This window comes from Hordeum vulgare, chromosome 2H (genome assembly GCF_904849725.1).
Source record: "Hordeum vulgare subsp. vulgare chromosome 2H, MorexV3_pseudomolecules_assembly, whole genome shotgun sequence".
Classification (NCBI taxonomy): domain Eukaryota; kingdom Viridiplantae; phylum Streptophyta; class Magnoliopsida; order Poales; family Poaceae; genus Hordeum; species Hordeum vulgare.
This window is the reverse complement of record NC_058519.1, coordinates 350,853,958-350,875,959: the sequence shown is the minus strand read 5'-3', so window position 1 is coordinate 350,875,959 and position 22,002 is coordinate 350,853,958. Positions and strand designations below refer to the sequence as shown.

The window sequence follows — 22,002 nt, the reverse complement described above, 5'->3', positions numbered from 1 at the left end:
TGATACATCGGTACTGTTTGATCTCTATCATAAATCATATACCATGGATTTAGAGGATTTCAATAGAATTTGCAAGATACCTATTTGGGGTAGTCTCAGTGATCCTCCTAAATCTACGGTTAGAGATTTTTTTTCTCTGGTATAACTGTTGGAGAAACTAGAGAAATTACGCGTGCTACCATGAGGAGCATTCATTTTCCTGCCTTGCATTATTTTGCCCTCTTCATAGGCAGATGCATGAATGGCAAGATTGAGCATTGTCACCTCTGCGCACCCGACCTTAGTATCCTTAAGAGCGCAGTAACGGGTGATAAAAGTTTCAACATGGGAGCTATTATAGCAAGTAGGCTGAATAATAATGCTAATGAAGGGGATTTCTTTGGTGGGATCTATGCCACTTGCATAGCAAATTTTCTTGGAGTACCCATCCGCGAAGGAGATCCCCCGCTTCATACAGCTTTCCTTGATCGCACCGCTTTGACACGCTACCAGTTCCTTGAGAGGGATGATGAATCCCTCCTATACCGTTTGATATTTAACCGACAGCGTGTTTCCCATATTACCCTTCCTGCTCCTGCCTTCTTTGACTTTCAGGTAAAACGGAGATATTACATAACCATAGGAGAGGCACAGGAGTATGAGAGGGAGGCAAAGGCTGCTCGTCTCCGTGAGGTAGCTATTCAGGCAGTGGTTGCAGCGCTCCCGTATAACCCTCATTATGATTTTGGGTATCGCCCGGACCATCCTTGGGAGTAGACTAACTTAGGCCAAAAGCCTAAGCTTGGGGGAGTACGTGTTTCTCACCGACTTTACATTCTTGCTTATGCTTTCACTTTGTTCGTCGGTGTTCACACTTTGCCACTTTATCATCCATGCTAGGTTATTTTCTTTTTCTCGTTTTCTTTTCGTGTGTCTGTCTAGTTTGAGAAAACCCAACAAGATTTTCTTGTTCTTCTTTTGCTTGTTGGGAGCTTTCCCGTGTAAATAGTTTTCTTTTTATTTGGGTCAAGGTAGAAGACCATGTTTACAATGTTTAGTGGTTGTCGCACGCATACATGTTTAGCTGTTAAAGAGCCATATTACTTTGTCTTCTCATTTGTGTTTTCCTGCAGATTCCAACGTAGTCCAATGCACGAGCACGCTTATTATTGTTCACATCATTCGGTCGTGCCAGTGAAAGGCAATAATGACGATATATGATGAAGTGACTGAGCCTGGAAAAGCTGGTATGAACTCGATCTATTTTGTTCTTGTAAATATGACTAGCTCATCATGCGTGATTCAGCTTTGTTGTGAGAGAAATATGTTTGCAATGACAACTTAGAGATCATGGTTGTTGATGCCATGCTTAATTAGCTAGGAGTTTATAATGGTTTGTCTTGGATACCAACATGAATTTTGAGATGACTGTGTTGTAGTATGATAGGATGCTATCCTCCTTTGAATGTTTCAAGTGGCTTGACTTGGCGCATGTTCACGCATGTAGTTGAAACAAAATCAACATAGCCTCTATGATATTCATGTTCATGGTGATTTATGTCCTACTCATGCTTGCACTCAATGTTAGTTAATCTCATTGCATTTTGATGATTGTTGTCGCTCTCTAGTTGGTCGCTTCCCAGTCTTTTGCTAGCCTTCACTTGTACTAAGCGGGAATATTGCTTGTGCATCCACTCCCATAAACCCAAAAGTTGTTTCATATGAGTCCACCATACCTACCTATGTGCGGTATCTACATGTCGTTCCAAGTAAATTTGCATGTGCCACTCTAAACCTTCAAGAAATAATCTGTTTTGCATGCCCGAACAGCTCATGTGGTGACAGGGGGCTATCAGTATCTTCCATGCTAGGCGTGTTATCCTCGATATGTGTTTATTCACTATCATTCACGAGAAAGGGGTCGGTAATTGGAATACCCAGTTCCATGCTCAAATCGAAAAGATAATTGCAAACAAAACTCCCCCTGGATTGATGTTGGTATGGACGGCACCCGAGGATTCGGCTAGTCGTGGAGTGTGATTGATTGGTGGTGGAGGAGTCAAAACTTTACATTTCTGTTTGGGAACCGCCTATAGCATGTGTAGCGTGGAAGATGATGAGAACTCTTAGTCATTGCATTGAAAATGAAAGCATGCCACCCAAAATTATTATCTCTGTTTTCAAAGCTTGAGCTCTGGCACCTCTGCAAATCAATGCTTCCCTCAGCGAAGGGCCTGTCTATTTATGTTCCTGTCGAGTCATCCTCCTCTTATAAAAGCACCAATTAGGGAGCACCTCTGTCGTTTTTATGCTTTGCTTTTAACTATGTTGAGTATGACTGTGACTGGATCTTCATTGCCATGAATTACAATGTTTATGTTCTTTGAAGGTGTTGTGCATTTATGTTTTGCGGTCTCAGAAAGAGCTAGCGAGATACCATCTGTTCGTACTGCTTCATGCTTGTTTTCATTGAAGTGTTGACGTTTGAGACTTATTATTATTTGCTCGCTACTTGATTATGCCATTTATATGAGTTTACCGTGAGACCTAGATGTCATTTGCTTATGTGGTTTGCTTGTGATCTTGCTGAAATTCTGGTTATGAGTTAGACATAGTTGCAACAACAAGATCAAGCAGAGTTCGTCAAGGTTTTTCTTTTGTCTCTTTCAGTTTGTCAACTGAATTGCTTGAAGACAAGCAAGGCTTTAAGCTTGGGGGAGTTGATACGTCTCCGTCGTATCTACTTTTCCGAACTCTTTTGCCCTTGTTTTGGACTCTAGTTTGCATGATTTGAATGGAACTAACCCGGACTAACGCTGTTTTCAGCAACATTGCCATGGTGTTGTTTTTGTGCAGAAATAAAAGTTCTCGGAATGACCTGAAAATTTACGGAGAATTTTTCTGGAATTAATAAAAAATACATGCACAAAGATCCACCGGAGGAGGTGAGTCAGTGGGCCACAAGCCGAGGAGGCGCGGCCACCCCCCCCCCCCCCCCCGACCGCGCCTCGCAGGCTTTTGGGGCCCACAGAGCTCCACCGCCTCCAATCTCAGCTCTATATATTCCGTTTCGCCCGGGAAAAAAATAAGAGAGAAGGATTCATCGCGTTTTATGGTACGGAGGCGCCGCCGCCTCCTTTTCTTCATCTCGAGGGCAGATCTGGAGTCCGTTCTGGGCTCCGGAGAGGGGAAATCATCGCCATCGTCATTATCAACCTTCCTCCATCGCCAATTCCATGATGCTCTTCACCGTTAGTGAGTAATCTCATTGTAGGCTTGCTGGACGGTGATGAGTTGGATGAGATCTATCATGTAATCGAGTTAGTTTTGACGGGGATTGATCCCTAGTATCCACTATGTTCTGAGATTGATGTTGCTACTACTTTGCCATGCTTAATGCTTGTCACCAGGGCCCGAGTGCCATGATTTCAGATCTGAACCTATTATGTTGTCGCCAATATATGTGTGTTTTAGATCCTATCTTTGAAGTTGTAGTCACCTACTATGTGTTATGACCCGGCAACCCTGGAGTGACAATAGCCGGAAGCACTCCCGAAGATGACCATAGTATGAGGAGTTCATGTATTCACCAAGTGTTAATGTGTTGGTCTGGTTCTTTATTAAAAGGAGAACCTTAATATCCCGTAGTTTTCATTAGGACCCCGCTGCCATGGGAGGGATGGACAATAGATGTCATGCAAGTTCTTTTCCCTAAGCACGTATGACTACATACGGAATATATGCCTACATTAGATTGATGAACGGGAGCTAGTTACATATATCTCCGTGTTATAGCTGTTACATGATGAATCACATCTGGCATAATCATCCATCACTGATCCAATGCCTACAAGTCTTTTACTACTGGTCCTTGCTACGTTACTTTGCTGCTACTGCTGTCACTGCTGATGCTGTTACCCTGTCGCTACTGTTGTTACTTTGCTGCTACTGGTTGCTGTTGCTACTGTTGCTACCATACTACCTTCCTACTGATACTTTGCTGCATACACTAAATCTTTCAGGTGTGGTTGAATTGACAACTCAACTGCTAATACTTGAGAATATTATTTCGCTTCCCCTTGAGTCGAATCAATAAATTTGGGTTGAATACTCTACCCTCGAAAACTGTTGCGATCCCCTATACTTGTGGGTTATCAGAGCTTCGAAGAGTTTTCCTTTCAAGTAGGAGATAATTAAATCCACCAATTCTATGATCATGAGATATTTTTTTCAACTCATGGTTTCTGGGTTGAGCATCTTGGTTTAGTTTTCACCTAAAGTCTTTCCTAAGGATTGTCGCAATTATGGTGCTTATCATTAATCGAAGTTCTTGATGCACCCTCTTGGTGTAAGAAGTTTTGATATCTTTGCTTTCAACTATCCTTGTTTCTTTTAGTGGTTGGTTGTCACCTCATAATGTTGAGATGATTTTCACAAGTCCACTACAAGCTTGTTCTTTTTGTTGTTGTTTTCCAACAACTACGTCAATTCTTCTTGTCAGGAGGCATTGTGATGTTGCTCTTTTGGGTCAATCATGTTGTTCTATCAATATCATGGTGTTCCCTTGTTCTATTTAGTTGTTTGTTTTGAATCTTGTCTAATTATCCCATCTTATCGAATTTTTTGTCCCCTTTTCCTACCGAAGTGTTGCCGAAATTTTCCGTGAATTCTTGCTTGTTTCTCATATAATTCCTCATCGCTTTGCAACCTTCAAGGATCGTTGGTTTCACTCGTTTGTCAAAGAAGCAATTAAGTTACCTCTTGCTTTCTCATCCTCTCCCCCGTTCATTCTTGGATCTCGGGTCAAGATCCTCTTGTAGTGTAGGAGAGTTGTGACAGCCCAAGACCGACGTACCAGAAGATTCCCCTTTACTTTTTGTTTTCGTCGTGTGGTTATTTTTATTTGTCGCATCATCATCGCATCATGCGCATCATCCGCATTGCATCGGCATCCCGTTGGCGCCAGTTTTCAAACGTGTATCCGTTGTTAGTTGTCGGTTCTCATCTTTGTCCGTTTTGAGCCCGACAGCACTCGCACGCGCCCGCGGCATCGTCGGAACCTTGTTTTAAAAGTGTGTGTAAAACTTTCTCTGATTTGGTTGGAACTTGGCGTGCGGTATTAATTAGTTGTAGGTAGGCCGCCTGCCAAATTTCATCGCAATCGGAGTCCGTCTGGTACCCGAACGGTCGACCGTAGCGGCACCGTCTTCGGTTATTCGTCGGACGTGATTCGATATTTTAAAACGCGTGTCACGGGCGCACCCGTTCCCTCTCACCTTAGCCTAGCCACTCCACACGGCCACTTAACCGTCCCCGCGTTCAAGATTGTCCGATTCCGACCGCGCGGTTGGATCCGGGACGAAATTCCGCTAAATATATCCCCCCTTTGTCTATAAATAGACTTCCCGAGGCATTTTAGATAGCAAACCCTAGCCATCTACCTCGTTTTCGGCGCCCCACCAACCCCAGCCGCAGCTCCTCTCTCACCTATCTCCCTCCGAGCCGCGAGGCCCGCCCGAGCCCGCGCGCGACACGCCAAGCCCATCTCGCGTCGCCGCTGGCCCGCGCGAGCCGGATCGGCCGCCGCCCCGGGCTCCTGCCCATGGCACCGAGCCAGAGCCCCCTTGGTCGAGCGCCGCCGACCCCGTGCCTCGCCTCCGGCTGGCCACTCGCCGGAGCTGCCTTGCTGTGACCTTGTCGGCCCCGTCCCCGTCTTGCTGCATGCCGTCACCGTTTGCCGCCACGAGCTGCCGGAGCCCGAGTTGCTGCTGCGGTTGCCGAAGACCTTGTCCCGTCGCCGGCCTCCCCGGGCCTCCCCTCGCCAGTTCTAGCCCGTGTAGCCGGAGCCGCCGCCCCGCGCCAGGTCCTCGCCGCGCCGCCGTGTTCCCCGCGGGAGCCTGCCCGCAAGACCCCGCCGCCGGACTTCGTCGCGCTGCCGCAGAACGCCATCGCCGAGCCCTCTCGATCGGAATCCAGATCCGTGGCGAGGCACTGGCGTCTCCCTTTGACCGCCTCGCATGGGCCGCCACCTCCACGTGGACCGCGTCAGGCCAGGTCGCCGAGCCGCCCGACCAGCCCCGCGTGGCCCAACACCGTGCCTCGCCTTTGGTTGCCTCGGCCTGCCAGGCCTCGTGGCCCAAGACAGCACCCCGACCGGACCGGCCCAAGGTCCTCAGGTGAGCGCCCCGCCTATGTTCCGCCCCGTGTGGGTTTTGCTATCTTGCGCTAGAAGTTTCGGCCCGATAGGTTTTATTTTCGAGTTTTCGAATTAGTTATTTCAAGAATAAATTAGATATTTCAAACGTCCGTAGTTTTTAATCCGTATGTCGTATCGGAGCGAGTTGTATATGTATCTCGTGTAGAATTTCGCGTAGATTACGAATTTGCAACTTGCATGCGTGTTTGAAATAGTTTGAACCGCCGCATGCTTAGTTTAGCATGCTGTCCCAATAGGGGATCATCCCGTATTTATTTTTGTGCGTGTCCGGATTGCTAGAACCCCGAAGATAAATGCTCATGCTTTTAGGGACCGTTTGCCATGTATTTTAGAGTGGTTGTTGGTATTTTTGCATGTAGGATTCCGTAGCTAGTTTGCTATACCGTGTTTAGGATATTATCTCGCATTTACGTGTGGCGATATTTTTGTGTTTTAACCCCCACATGTTTTATATGTTTTCGGGGTAGAAAAATTCATAGGATTTAACTGTGCATTTAGTTTTAGCTTTTGAGCAAGTTAGTTCGCGTGATATTTTGCCATGTTGCCCTCTTGTTTAATTTTGTGGGATTTATTCTGTGCTTGATATGATTAAGTTGTCAACTAGAGAGTTGCTCTTGGATGTTTAGTCTAGCCCCTGGTAATGTTGGTTGCAATAGAAATCCATGTTTAGGTGTGGTTTGTTTGTTCTTTAGTTGCTAGGAAATAGTGTTGTTTTAGAGATGCTGAAATATTTCTAAGTCTGAATCTGTTATATTTTGTTGTTGTCTTTGCATGAGTTTATCTGGTGATCTGTAGCTCTTTTTAGGTTGGTGCAATGGAGTTAGTTGTAGACTTTAGGATTCTCTAGCATGCTGTGAATTTTCATGCCATTTGGAGTCCTGTAGACTATGGTTTTGCTGTTCTCAATATGCCTTCAGATCGAAAACTGCTGTTTCATAAACTGTTATTTTCACTAAGTGTGAAACTGTGTGTGAGATGCCTTTTTGTGACTTCTTTTTCTAGTGATCCATGCTTCCATGCTAGATGTTGTTAGTTGTATGTTGTAGTGCTTCTTGCCCTCTATTGTCTCATGCCTTGGTTGGGTATATTGGTTTTGTGTAGCTCGTAGTTGTGGGGTGTAGAAAATGCTATGTGGCTGATTTTGGCAGATTGTAGTGATTTCTTGTTTAGCCCGTAGTTGTTGAACCGTTGCTCCGTTTTGGTTGTGTCCTATATGAAACTTGCTTCAAATATCGAGTAGCTTCATATTTTCTTGCCGGTTGTGTGTTTTGAGATACTCATGACTGTCATTGCACACATATTGCATTCATGCCATCATATCTTGTGGTGGTCTTATCTTTTGAACCGTAGCTCCGTTGGAGATGTTCTATATGTGTAAATTGCTTGTAACGACGCGTATAATCACGTGAACCTATTTGTTTTGCTGTTTAACAACTAATTAAACATGTTAGTTCAGATCTGGACAGAATTGTTAATTAACATGTGAGGTCGTTTCGGAGATGCTATATGTCATTTCAGACCTTATTTAAAATGCCTAGATAGGTATATTAATTGTGCTTAACCTCTTGCCATGTTTAATAATATTTAATATTGCCGTGTACCTAATCGGGATAGTACTAAATAACACGTATGTGGAGTTTCGTCAATATGCAATTCGTTGCATATTGAACTTCACTTAATGTGTAGTATTTGGTTGTTGTGATTTGACATGTCGTGCCTTGCATTTATTCGCCTGATCATGCATCATATGTGGATTGCATCTTGTCGTGCATTTGCCGTGGTGAATATCTGTGTTGATGCTTATTTCCGGCGTCCTTCGTCTCGAATAGAGTTCCGCGAGCGTGTCGGATTGTGAGGACCCGTTCGACTACGTCGGTTCGTGTGCTTCACGAAGTCATTCTTCTTCCAAGCGGGATCTCAGGCAAGATGACCATTTCCCCAGATACCATTACTATCATTGCCATGCTAGTTTTACCGTTTCTATCGTTTTGTCTCGCTGCCTACCACCTGTTAAATATCAACCTCCCAACATTGCCATGAAAATCTTCAACCTGTTCGCAACCTAGCAAACCACTGATTGACTATGTTACCGCTTGGATAATTCGTTTTAGATTAAAGCTGGTCTGGCAAGGCCCAACATTGGTTTTAAATTTGCCTAATAACCTAATAAAATTGCATAGGGACCCGCCGACACCCGCGGAGTAATTTAATCAACCTCCGGGCCAGTGCTCCGCATGAGTGTTGGTCCACCCACCTAGCAGTCGGCGGTGCCTCCTCGGGGCAACTTGAGCGTTTGGTTACCGTCCACTATGCATAGACGGTGTGTCCTGAGAACGAGATATGCGGCTCCTATCGGGTTCGTCGACACACCGGGTGGCCTTGCTAGATTAGTTTTACCTTTGACGAGATATCTTGTGCATCGGGATTCCGGTGATGCTTTGGGTAATCTCAGAGTTGAGGTTTTCCACTAAGGAGTCCCACAAGATTGCGAGCTTCGTGATCGAGGATTTCTATGCGGCTTGTGGTAATTTGTGATGGACTAGTTGGAGCACCCCTGCAGGGTTAAATCTTTTCAGAAAGTCGTGCCCGCGGTTATGTGGCAACGTCGAAACTTTGTTTAACACTGGTATTAGATAACCTGAAGTTAACTTAATTAAAATATGCCAACTGTGTGCGTAACCGTGACTGACTCTTTCGTGAGATCCTTCTCCGATCGAGGACACGGTGGGGTTATGTCTGCGTTGGTAGGTGTTCAGGATCATTCATTTGATCGTCAGTAGTCACGTCCGCTATGCGTAGATCTTCCCCCTCTTATTTCTTGTACTCGTAAGTTTAGCCACCTCATATATGCTTAGTCGCTTGCTGCAACTTCATCACTTAACCATGCCTCACCTAATAAGCTTTGCTAGTCTTGATACCTTTGGAAATGAGATTACTGAGTCCCCTGTGGCTTACATATTACTACAACACCAGTTGCAGGTACAGGTAAAGGTTACTTGACGCGAGCGCGTTGATTGTTTATTTGGAGTTGCTTCTTCTTCTTCAACGATCTAGGAGGGGTTCCAGGCCGGCAGCCTGGGATAGCAAGGATGGACGTCGTTCTTCTTTTCTCGTTTGTTTTCGTCCGTAGTCAGACCCTTCTCTTCTTCATGATGATTATGTATTGTACTGATGTGACTCTGATGTAGCTTGTGGCGAGCGTAAGCCAATTTCATATATCTCATCTTTTCAGTACATGTACTTGTAATGATATCCATTCTTGCGAAACGACGAGATGCGCTTCTATCCCTGACGAGGCCCTCGTGCCAAATTGAGGATAGGATCGCATCTTGGGCGTTACAGTGACATAGCAATAAGAGCCTCCATTTGATGCCGCCATCCCTCAGAATCAGTGCTCATACAAAGAGGCTTCCCCTCGATCGGAAGTGCGGTGTTCATGGAAACATCTTCAAGAGTCATTGTCATCTCTTCAGTCCGGAGGTGAAAACTATGGGTCTCCGGCCTCCACCGATCAGTAAGTGCACTGATTGCCGCATCGTTCAGGTTGGACGTGGACCGACTCACAAGCTGAATGAATGAAAGGAGTCCTGTCATCTCGATATATGGTGTGTACCGCTCATAGTACGACATGACAGTCGATGCCCCTTGAGACCGAATCTTCAAGGGCATAAGCTTGTGCAAACATAGAGGAGTGATACGATTACAGTTTCATCTTATTAAATAAATACATGATTTTTGAACATATGTTCTACTTACCATCCCCTTCTGCGACATCAAATAGGCCCGGTGTTGAACGACATAGGCATCATTCAAAAGCCACACCATCCTACATATCACAAAAAAATACACTTATGAATCTACTCATCTTAAAAAAAATACTCATATGAATGTACTCATCTACTAATCAACTCATCTACTAATCCACTCATCTACATATTACTAAAAAAAATACTCATATGAATCTATTCATATTCAAAAAAAAAACTCATATTACTCATATCCTAATAAAATCCACCCCATCTACTCATAGGAATAGTCATATAACAAAGTACTCATCTAGGATTCATAAAATAGGGCTAACTCCTCATTTACATTTCAAATCCAATCAAAAACATGGCTCTCAACCTAACTAATACAAATATGAAAAATATGCAATACTTTTTTGGATAGAAAGATGAGAAACGGAAGAGATTACCTCGTAGACAAGTTTGTGGATAAATCCACAGAAGAAATCACCAGATCTGAAGCATTTAGAAGAGAAGATTGAGATGAGGAGAAGAGCCAGCCGCCGGTTTGAAAAACGAATGGGAGGGGGTGGGGGAGGCTGCTGGCCCGTGCCTGAATAAGTCACAGTGTGGCGCCTAAGCGCTCGGCGCCACACTGCAAAATGTGCAACGCCCGAGGCTTAGGGGTCGCACTGCCCGAGGGGTGGGGCCAGCTGTGCCAACGTGGCCGGGCGTGTGGCGTCGACGGCTTAGGCGTCACACAGTGTAGTGTGACGCATAGTGTTGGGTTTAGTCCCACATCGATTGTGGAAGGAGACATAACACGACTTATAAGGGTGAGGGTGTCTCCTTCTAATAGGCTAGTCTTTTGGAGGAGAGGGCTCAAGGCATGTTATAAGTCAATGTTGCTCTCCGGTAGTGTGTGTTGATGCGTGCGCCGGAAACGCTGGTGTTAGCGGATCCGAGATTGCCTAACACATAGTTGTCGGGCGGACGAAAAGATTAGCTCGGTGAAATTTTTTGATCATGGATTCACTTTGTGACTTCTTTCCACATAGGAGTCAATTTTGTCAATTTTAACGGAAAGCTGTGCGTGGCTGCGCGCCGTGAAGCACCGACAGGCAGGCGCCCACAACGCGTTCTCTCTCTCTCTTCAAGAGGGAGGAGCAGTGAACCACACTCCCCGTTTCTCACTCCTCCTTCTTCCCAGAGAACGCACCACCACCGCAGACGCAGCAGCAACCGCACCTAATCCAGAGCCAGCTAGAACCCGCCGCCATGGGCGCGCCGCTTTACGGCGCCGTCCTCCTCTGCCTGGCACTCGCCGCGGCGGCGGTGCCGGACCAGCAGCCCACATTGCCCTCCTCTTCAGCGGCCAACATCTCGACGGGGGTCAACTCCAACTCGGTGCTGGTGGCGCTGCTGGACTCACACTACACGGAGCTGGCGGAGCTGGTGGAGAAGGCGCTGCTGCTGCAGTCCCTGGAGGACGCCGTGGGCCGCGGCAACGTCACCATCTTCGCGCCCCAGAACGAGGCCCTCGAGCGGGACCTCGACCCGGAGTTCCGCGCCTTCCTCCTTGAGCCCCGCAACCTGTGCTCCCTCCAGCGCTTGCTCCTCTTCCACGTCCTTCCATCCCGCCTGCACTCCGCCTCAGCCGTCTGGCCCGCCTCCACCGCGCGGATGACGCTCTCCGGCGAGCACCTCGAGCTGTCAGCAGACGGCCAGAAGATGCTAGTCGGCACCGTGGAGGTAACGCGGCCGGACGCGGTAGTGAGGCCCGACGGGGTCATCCACGGCATCGAGCGGCTGCTGGTGCCACGGTCAGTTCAGGAGGATTTCAACCGCCGCCGCAGCCTGGCAGCCATCTCGGCCGTGCTCCCCACGGGCGCGCCCGAGGTGGATCCCAGGACGCACAGGCTGAAGAAGCCAGCGCCGACGGTGCCCCTCGGCGCGCCACCCGTGCTGCCTGTCTGGGACGCCATGGCCCCCGGCCCTTCCATCGCGCCGGCGCCGGCCCCCGGCCCCGGATTCGGGAAGCACCACTTCGACGGGCACAGCCAGGTCAAAGACTTCATCCAGACGCTGGTCCTCTACGGCGGGTACAACGAGCTCGCCGATATCCTGGTGAACCTGACGTCGCTGGCGACGGAGATGGGGCGGTTGGTCTCGGAGGGGTATGTGCTGACGGTGCTGGCCCCCAATGACGAGGCCATGGCACGGCTGACCACGGACCAGCTCAGCGAGCCCGGGTCGCCGGAGAACATCCTCTACTACCACATGGTCCCCGAGTACCAGACGGAGGAGAGCATGTACAACGCCGTGCGGAGATTCGGGACGGTCAGGTACGACACGCTGCGGCTGCCGCAGAAGGTGACGGCGAGGGAGGCCGACGGGTCGGTCAAGTTCGGGCACGGCGAGGGGTCCGCCTACCTCTTCGATCCGGATATCTACACCGACGGGAGGATCTCCGTGCAGGGCATCGACGCAGTGCTCTTCTCGCCGATGGAGGACACGGCCAAGAGCGGCAGCGCCTCGGCCGGAGGCTCGCCCGTGAGGAAGGCCCCCGCCGTCACCGGCACCGCCAAGCCCAAGCTCCGACGAGGTCAGTACAGTTATCTATTTTTTTTTGGACCCCGATAATTCCAGAACCTTTGGTATATTACACAAAGCAACGCGATAAATGTAGATAGTTAGGCTGGTTGTAATCAAAGTATCATAACTACTCATACATGCCAAAATTTTGATAGATGACATGAAATTAAATGTAGAAAGAGATGATGGAGTATCAATACCGTATCATACTAAATGCTATACTACTATGTGTCATGCAATATACCGTTGCGAATCTAAATCGGACATGCCCCTCGCTCGTGTAGCTGAGGAGGGGGGGGGGGGGGATAACCTAGCTGCCGCCAGCCCCCACTCCTCTCTCCTTCGTCGTCGTCGTCGGATGCTGACGGGCAAAGCTCGTTACGCGCACGGCGACGGCGGAGGGCCCTTGTCGCGCTCCACGTGGCTTCGGCCCCGGTCGATGGCCCGCATCTGGCGGCGGTTGCGCCTCGTCAGCGCGAGCAAGCCGGGGCGGCGGCCCCGGGCATGGGCGACGGCGTTGCCCATCGCCTTCCTCAACTGGATGGCGTGCAGGGCGGTGCTAAGGCTGACGGTCGTCGATCTGGCGCCCGACACCCAGATCTGGCGGTTGAGGCGCTCCGGCGTGCTGCCGTGGCGACGCTCCAGCGTGCCGCGACTGTGGGGCGTGCTGGGTGCCTGGGGTCCCCTCCCTCGGTCGGGGGAGCTGCGCTGGTGGTGGCGAGGCGTACCTATGGATGGCGGCGCGGCGGCGTCACACTGGCGGGCTCGACGTGCAGCCGTGAGGGGTGCTGCTGCCCTGGGCCTCGCGGGAGGCGGGGTGGGGGCTCCCGTCGGTGGCGCTGCTGTTGTGGCTGCGGGGGTGGCGGCATGGCAGCGCCAGTGGTCTGCAGCGGTGGAGATGGGCCTTCCTTGCCCGGAGCTGCGTGGGTTGGGCTGCTATGGTGCGTGATGGGCTGCGTCGGTTTGTGAACCCGATGAATGTTGGCGACGGCGAGCTGTCCGGCGTGCTCGGTCATGTGGCTTGGACGAGGACGATCGACAAGTCCGGAGACAGTTTGTTGGGCTGGCTGTGATGTGGATATATTTGGTGAGCTCCGGGCGAAAGGCTTGCTCGACCTTGGTCGTTGCTGGCACCTTCAACGTCCTAGGATGTCGTTCCCTTCTTGGATGCGTGGAGCCCCTTCACCATCATTGTCGCCTCGGTCTCGGGCTCTCCGGGGAAAACCCAAGTTTCGACCTTGGTCGAAGCGGGCGTCGTCGATGTTCTCATCGCTTCCCTCTTGAGGGCGACGCCTTGGAGGTCTGATCCTTCGTCAGTTCGCGGTGGCTCGGATGGCTTTTGTAGTTTCCTCGTCGGCCAGGAGTGTGCGCGGCCTCGGGGTCGGTGAGGAAGTCGGAGCGGCGGCTTCGGAGATAGGTGTTGTGGAGTGGAGTGTCGGTTCTGGTCGCGTGGGTGGCAGAGTTGTCGGCTCGGATGGAGCACGGCCTCGGAGCCTACGTGTGCGTGTTGCTGACGTTTGTATGTCGGAGTGGCGGCTTCGGGTCTTGTGGTCTTGTGGTAGGTTGGCAATTCTGACCGTTTGGACGGCAGCATAGTCGGCTTGTTGGGTGCGCAGCCTTGGAGCTGGTGTGTGTTTGGTTGTGTCGGTTTTCGATTGGTTTATAAACTGGTCAATTCTCTTCTTCTTAATGCAAAGGCAGAGCTCCTGCTAGTTTTTCGAAAAAAACTATCTATCATGTATGACAATAAATAAAGTGATGTATGATACTAATATACTTTCTTCGTACCATAATATATTACTCCCTCCGTTCCAAAATAACTGTCTCAACTTTATACTAGCTCTAGTATAAAATTGTAATAAGCTTAAGACAGTTATTTTGGGACGGAGGAGGACGTTTTAGGGACTCAAATCTAAAATGTCATATATGTATTATGGTACACTAGTATTACAACCAGCCTTAGCAACAATGGTTAGTTTAACAAGGAGCAGGATGGAGGGTACTTAGGAACCCTGTGTCGGTGGTGGATCGCCGTCGCTGTTGGTTCTGCTAGTTACACTCGCCATTGTCGGGCATCCAAACAATGACCTCGCACCTCACCAACGAAATTTGGGGTCTTCTAACATTAAGAAGGAATGTTAGAGAAGCTACAGTACCCTAACTTGCCTTTTTTCAATCTACCCTAACTTGCCTTCTTTCAATCTATGTGATTAAGATAAAATAATTTAAATTAGTTTGCAAATTACAGACCTACTATGTACATTGATAACAAGCTTTATTATAGGTCTAGCTTTTTTATGAGACAATATTATGCCTTTTCTAGTGCTCCACCGTGGACAGGTGATAAGCATGTCAGATAAGCTAAAACATGGCATGTCACAATAATTAAAGAGAAAAGAGAGCACGTTGGTGACCCACGAAGAACCAATGCTAAGCATGTAAACCTTGGCAAACCAGTTAAATAAGAGAAGTTGGCCAGTACATGAAAGAGGTTAGGTGTTAAATCATTAAATAAAGTGACCTTAGCAACAACAAGCGAAGTACCCTTTTTTTGGAAAAGGAGGTTAATCCCCCGACCTCTGCATCAATCGATGCATGCAACCATCTTTATTAATTATTCCACAAAGGTTTAACAAGAACATACATCAATTCACCCAAAGCCACCACTCGCACCTACAAACAAGATAATGTGGAGTGCTCTCATTTCACATATCTAAAATCGGTGTTGTCGCCAATCCACCCACATAACGTATCAGGAACAACAACCGATGCAACACACCTAAAGCGCATACCTCACACACACGTTTTAGAAGCCGTCATCATCATCGGACCACTGACCATCTTCAGAAAAGTGATCCGCATCATCCTTGTCAGTCCAAGCATCCGTCGACACCACCACGGCGCCGAACGGCGCCACCGCCTTGCGCTCATCTGTCCAGACGCGAAAACTCTGGAAGATTTGTCGTGCATAGCACGTGACAAACAGGCATGACTCAGCGTAGCACCTGTCGGTCAATCATGACTTGACAGCTCCACCGAAATTCCGTGTAAGACGATGCCGCCCCACCTCCTGCCTCAGTCTGCCAGCGCTGCTCCACAAACGATGCCCCCAAAAGAAAAACAGCACCGCAATACCGCCATCGTCCGATCTAGAAGACTAGATCCTAGGGTTTCCCCCGAAGCAGTGTCCACCACCGGCAACCGTCAAGGACCCACACAGTGTTCACCATCACTCAGCCCTCAAGGCGACGCCTTCAGGAAGGTCACGACGTCAAGGACGCCGCCACCGCCCACCGGAGTTAGGGTTTTCACCCGAGAGGCAAGGAGTGGGAGGGAGCAGAGGAGCAGATGTAGACCGACGTCTCCAAGGAGAAAAATGGCGCCCTTGAGCGTCATCGTTGGCGCTGCCGGCCTTCGCCAACCAAGGGGTTTCCCCCAAAACGAATCTCCTCCACCAGCTTCACCCGCAGATAGGGGCCGAAGGGCAGCGGCCAGATCTAGCGCCGCCGGCCGCCAGAGCAGCCATGCGACACCAGCCTCATGCGGCGGCGAGGGAGGGAGGGAGCTCGCGCCCCCGAGCCACCGCCGCGCAGATCCGCGGCTGCCGGAGCTCCGACTGGAGGAGGGAATGCCCCGCCGCCGCCGAGTCGCGCGGGCTTTGGAAAGGCGGATGCATACAACCATATTAGTATGAATACCAAGATAAACATGATCTTCAAAATTTTGTTAAATGGGGAAAACCCGTGTGCATCACCTGTCAATTCTAGGAATTGAACTCAGGTCGTTAGGCTGCACAACCACATGCCCAACCACTAAGCCAAGGCTCTCTTTGCAACAAGCTTAAGTACCTATGCATTGAAGAGTTGAGTTGCTAAGTTATTTAATGCACTTAACACCTCATCTAAGCACCTTCGCATTGAAAGAGGCCTTATAGGTCTAGCTTACATGTAGTCCAGGTTACATGTAGTCCCGACGAGAGTTGGGTAGGCGGGCGTGCTTGTATGGCTGAAACTGTGATGGTGAAAGGAATTTCAATCGGGCGATCCAAAGGAAAACTTTTTTCCGTTTGGTGGCTCGTCCGCTTGTGTTTTTTTTTGTCTGGAGGTGCATCCAACGAAGACGGACGACACATTTTTTGACATGTTTGCCCGACATTCGGTCGAACATCTGGTGGACGAGCTCCCGCACCGCAGCTCCTACCTCACCTCCCCGCAGCTCCCGCCGCCCCACAGCTCCCGCCTCTGCCCGCCCACAGCAAGCTCGCCTTCGCCCGCCGTATTGGTGAGATCGCATCCGTCCTGTCCCACACAGCTACCCGCACGCCTCGAGCTCGCCTCCGTCCATCGTGTGCGTCGTGCCCACGAGCTCGCCTCCGTCCATCGTGTGCGTTGTGCCCACGAGCTCGCCGCTCATGCACCCGCCATGTTCGTGTTCCCGCTGCGCCAACACACTCCTGCCTAGCAGGCAAAAGCAGGGAGCCAGGAGGAGGACGGAGGGCCTGCTGCGTGCATGGCGATGATGACTTCACGTCTCCTCTTCTCGCCTGTAGCGCGCTGGTCGCGGCGATGGCGGTGACGGTCACAGACACGTCGAAGCAAGGGGACTCGCTGACGATGCCGACGATCCTAGTGCGGTAGTGTCCTTGCCATCGGGGGAACCCGCTCCCGGTCCGTCTCTACCTCTGCGTCTAGTACTGCGACACCCGACCCAGGACAGTCGCGTGGGTAGCCAACCGCGTTGTGCGGCTACCGTGTCGTTCACGCCTCATAGGGGCGAGCTCTGCGTCCTTGACGACGCCGCCAAGGACGACACGCCCATGCTTTGCCAACATCGTTGTGTGGGGGCTACGAGGCCGTTATCCTCGACTCCGGCAGTCTCCAGGTGCGTGACGTCGACGGGCAAGCCATCTCAAAACACGAAAGCGACGGGCTCAGGAAAATCCTGCTCTGCGCGGCCACGAGATCGACAGCGCTGGGTGGATGGGGTAGGCAGGATATGCAACAGACTCACACGAAGGAGGAGGACGCCGAAAACTTCCGTTTTGTGTCCGCCTTCAACCTAAATGTGGTTCAAATTTAGAACAAAAATGGAAATGTGGTTCAAATTTAGAACAAAAATGGATCGACGAGGATAGAAACGCACATGATTTGAGATCAGGTCTTTGCGTTGGACCATCGGTCCTTATCCACGGAGACAAAAAGACATGGACTGGACGGAGGAAGGGAGGAAATGAATCACACGGAGTTGCTCTCAGTAAGGCTGGTTGTAATGGGTAGTATCATATACTAGTATCATGCATATGATACTAGTGTATGATATCACATCCGTAATGCATAATACTCATAATATGTTAGTATCATAGGATAGTTCATTTATTGCCATGCAAGACATATAATAACACATCATTTAATACGATACAATATCATAATATGATACTCAACCCTCTCATTCTTCATTTAATTCTATGCCACCTCATCGAAATTGCTTAGTTGACATGCATGATACTACCTATGATACTTTCATTACGGATAGCCTAAGAGGGTGCTTGGATCCAAGAGACTAAAATTAGTCTGACAAAAACTAGTCTTTTTAAAAGGCTAAAGTTCCAAGCACCCCTGACTAAAGAGAAGCTAAAACTAGTCTTGAGGCTAAAATCTTTTAGTCAGGGGTACCCCTATTAAAATGTGCATTAGTCCTCTCTCTCTTCATTTAACTCCTCATGCAAGTTCTGGATTGGAGGGTTTGGAGGATAATAAATGCTCATTAACTTGATTTTAGTCTCTTTAGTACTTGGATCCAAGCATGGGTGAAGCTAGCAAGTTTTAGTCTCATTACTTTTAGTCATGAGACTAAAACGTATCCAAACACCCTCTAAATGCCGCAGAGGTAGAATTTCTTACATTAAGGGGAGGGAGGGGCCCCACCCCTTGAAATCAGGAGGGCCGATGTTTAGTTGAAAGGAATGGTCCTAAAGTTCCGTATTTAGTCCGTTGACGTAGCATTTTTGATTTCTTACTGAAGCACGTCGTTCGATTTGGTGAAAATGGTTGGTGGCACGTTCTGGGTAGGAGTACGAATAAACAAGAGAGAGGCGCGGAAGAAACCGCGTGTGAGCGCACCGCATTGCATGGGGGAGACAGCAAGCGCTGAGCTATGCATTAACATCGATGTCTCAACTCTAAACCTCAACCTCAAGTGGTGGTGAGCTGGCCCCGCGTTGCCAGTATTACGGGATCGATTCAGCGGGAGGACGCGCATACCGAGGAGGCCATTATCAGGACTACATACAGCTGTTCGTGCTGGTCGAGTATTTAGGAAGACATAGAAGTCACCTCAGCAAAAATATAATGTCTCAGTTAGTTAATAGGAAGAAAAATAAATTAAATAACATAGCTAGTTACGATAATTCGACCCTGAGCTTGGGCTCATCTGAACCTGATGAACAGTACCATAGCTTACAGTAGAAAAAAAGTTAAAAAAATCAAAACTTTTATGATGCAAGATGCTCTCGTGCGTGAACTTCATATAATTTTTTGTGAAGTTTGGGCACTCGAGGAACTCGTGACAAAAAAGATAAAATCAGGTGTGAATAGTCTCATATGATTTTTATAAGTTTCTCATACATTCAAAATTTATCTTCTTTGCCACGAGCTCCTCAAATGTCCAAAAGAAAATTGTAAGGTGTTCCTGCACAGAAGCATATTGCACATTTTTTTTTGGATTTTTTGAAGTTTCTTTCTATTTCAAATCACGGAGCTCGGGAGCCAAATTGCTGCTCTCAGTTACGATAATTCAACCTTAAGTAACATAACATATATCAAGACAAGATGAATTTATAAGTTAATAAATGAAAGATTTAATGTTATTATCCTATGTTACTACCTAGTGTGAAGGTAGTAATTTAAACTAGTAACATATATGCATACTATCATTTTATGTTACTTTTCATTGTGGATAGTCTGACCCGTGGGTAAGTGGCCTCTCTGCTTTGCTTGCTTGCTTGTTGGTGCCTGCGAAAATAGTGTCGCGTGACACAAGAGATGTTTTTTTCCTCGACGAATAAGCCTTGAGATAAAAGATGGTGGAAGGTATTTCCAAAGTTTTATGAGAATACCGCGGTTTCTGAAACAAACCATAGTTTTGAATACTTAGATGTGTTTGGCTTCAGCAGAAACTGAAGTTTTGTAAACCATAGTATCCTAAAAACAATGGTATTTTTGCTGTATCAAATAAAGAGGGCCCGGTCTTTTTTTTCTAAACAAAACAAAACGCGCTTCACGTCGCTGTCTATGTCGAGATAACTATATCAAATTATATCGTCTCCTACTTTTCCTCAATCTGTTATCTCGTAAAATAATTCTAATATGTTTCTTGGTCTCTTAGGGTGCTTCTTCTTCTAGCTGGCCTCACTTGTAAATCTCACGTCTCTTTTCTCGGCCATGAGTAAGATTCTAAGTTAGCTGATGTGCATGTAGATGCAACAGGGATAAGCATATTCTAAAAATCCTAGCATCTAGGTTCGGCGGACTAGTACATGGTGGCTGCATACAGCCAACCGCCGTTAGGAGCCGCTAATTACTCAGCTATCGACGCCAAATATTTGATCAAAATTTTGGTAAATAGCACCAGCCAAACACATGTAAAACTGAAAAAAACAATGGTTTTAAGAAACTACAGTATTCATTGCCCACCCATGAAAATACTTTGGTTTTCAATTACTACCGTTTTCTATAAACTTTGCTGCCATACTAGGCCAGGCATATTTTAAAGCATGGATTCACTTATTTTGCTTTATATTTACTCTCTTTGTTTTTAAATATAAGTCTTTTTAAAGGTTTCACTAAAAGACTACATAGAGATGAATATAGACATAATTTAAAGTATAGATTCATTCATTTTGCTCTTTATATAGTGGCTAGTGAAATTTCTAAAAAGACTTATATTTAGGAACGGAGGGAATAGTTTACTAAAAACTTATATTTAAAAACGAAGGAAGCACTTACTAGCACATAACTAATAATACTGTCATTAATTGCCATCTTTATTGTGTGCAATTCGGAAGTATTCTATCCGTCTGGATGCATTAGGCATCTTATATGAAAATCAAACAATAGGCGATGGTTGAGGCGTGGAGAGCGTTTGGTTGTAGATGCTCTAACTTTACAGCTCATTATTTTTTGCCAAAAAAATAATTGTCGGTCCCTTCTTATTTCTTTTCATTATCTTCCATCCTATACTCTCTCATCTTATATCATTTCTTCTCTTTGTCCGTGTTCCAGGGAAGTTGTTGGAAGGGGCGTGCCAGATGGCGGCTCTTCTGGGTGGGCAGTTCACGAGCTGCCAGTAGATCATGGCCGACGATGGCGACCACGGATGCTTTGCTTGCCTCTTGAGGCTGAAAGATGAACATGATTACATGAGTTTTGGTTAATAAGGGTAGTGATGAGGAGGAAGGCAGAGCTGGTGGTTGCTTTTTGGGCCGTCAGGAAATTAGTAGAAAAAAAGGTGGATGGAAATCTGTTTATACGGGAGATCAGATCGACATCAGTGTATAGCAATTTTTTCTTCTTCTTTATTTGTTTGATTTGTGGGTTATGATGGTACATGCTTTTTGATAAAAAGAAAAAGAATTCCAAAAACACGGTACGTTCACGGCCACTCATCAGTTATGTATGTTTCTCTGCATTTTGATCCAAATTGTATTCATTTTTTGGATGAAACCAAACTAACCAGGTTAAGTTTACAGTCATCCAGCCTAAAAAAACTACTAGCAGGTGGCAAGCCAGGCACCATAAGTCTTAAAGCATCTCCAGCTGTTCGGCCACTATGGTGAAATAGCGCCGTCTGGATGCGGGATGGCAGAAAAGTGGGGGGGGGGGGGGGGGGGGGGGGGCTCGGGTTCCAAGCCCCCCAAGGTCGTCCTCTAGCCGCCGATTTCGGCCCATTTTCGACGGCTTGGGTCCCAAGCCCTCCAAGGTCGTCCCCTAGCCGCCGATTTCGGTCAATTTTTGACGTAAATTGGCTCACTTTCAACACAAAATAAGATTAATTTTGACCCATATTCGATGTGCTTCGACACAAATTGAATAGATTTATTTTTATTACATACTTCATCACATAAATCAATGCAAATTAAAAATAGTTCAACAAATCAATACAAATCAAAATACTTCAACAAATCAATACAAATCAAAATAGTTTAACAAATAAAAACTCATAATTCATCACACATCGCGCTAGGCGTTGCCCTTGAGCCTCCATAGGTGCTCCACCAAATCGTCGTGCAGTTGTTGATGCACGTGTGAGTCTCGAATCTCCTGACGCATGTTGAGAAAGACAGTCCAGGCTGTCGGTAGGTGGTGATCAACTTGGGCAAGAGGATCATGCGTGTAATATGGCTCTTCGTGCTCGCTCTCAGTGATCATGTTGTGCAAGATGACGCAGCAAGTCACGACTTCCCACATTTGATCTTTCGACCGGGTCTGA

General features: G+C 47.7%; 1 protein-coding gene across 1 annotated transcript; it reads left to right on the top strand.

The window, feature by feature from the left end:
* The first annotated feature begins 11,004 nt into the window (after positions 1-11,004).
* On the top strand, positions 11,005-21,155 carry LOC123426248 (fasciclin-like arabinogalactan protein 16). Its single transcript, XM_045110050.1, has 2 exons — positions 11,005-12,526; positions 20,796-21,155. The coding sequence occupies exons 1-2, from the start codon at positions 11,200-11,202 to the stop codon at positions 20,861-20,863; spliced, it is 1,395 nt and encodes a 464-aa protein (XP_044965985.1). The 5' UTR covers positions 11,005-11,199; the 3' UTR covers positions 20,864-21,155.
* The last annotated feature ends 847 nt before the right edge of the window (positions 21,156-22,002 follow it).

Bases quoted from the DNA above. Each gene is read 5' to 3' on its own strand.
- LOC123426248 (XM_045110050.1), top strand. From the start codon at position 11,200: ATGGGCGCGCCGCTTTACGGCGCCGTCCTCCTCTGCCTGGCACTCGCC. The intron at 12,527-20,795 runs GTCAGTACAGTT...TCCGTGTTCCAG, and splicing joins CAAGCCCAAGCTCCGACGAG to GGAAGTTGTTGGAAGGGGCG.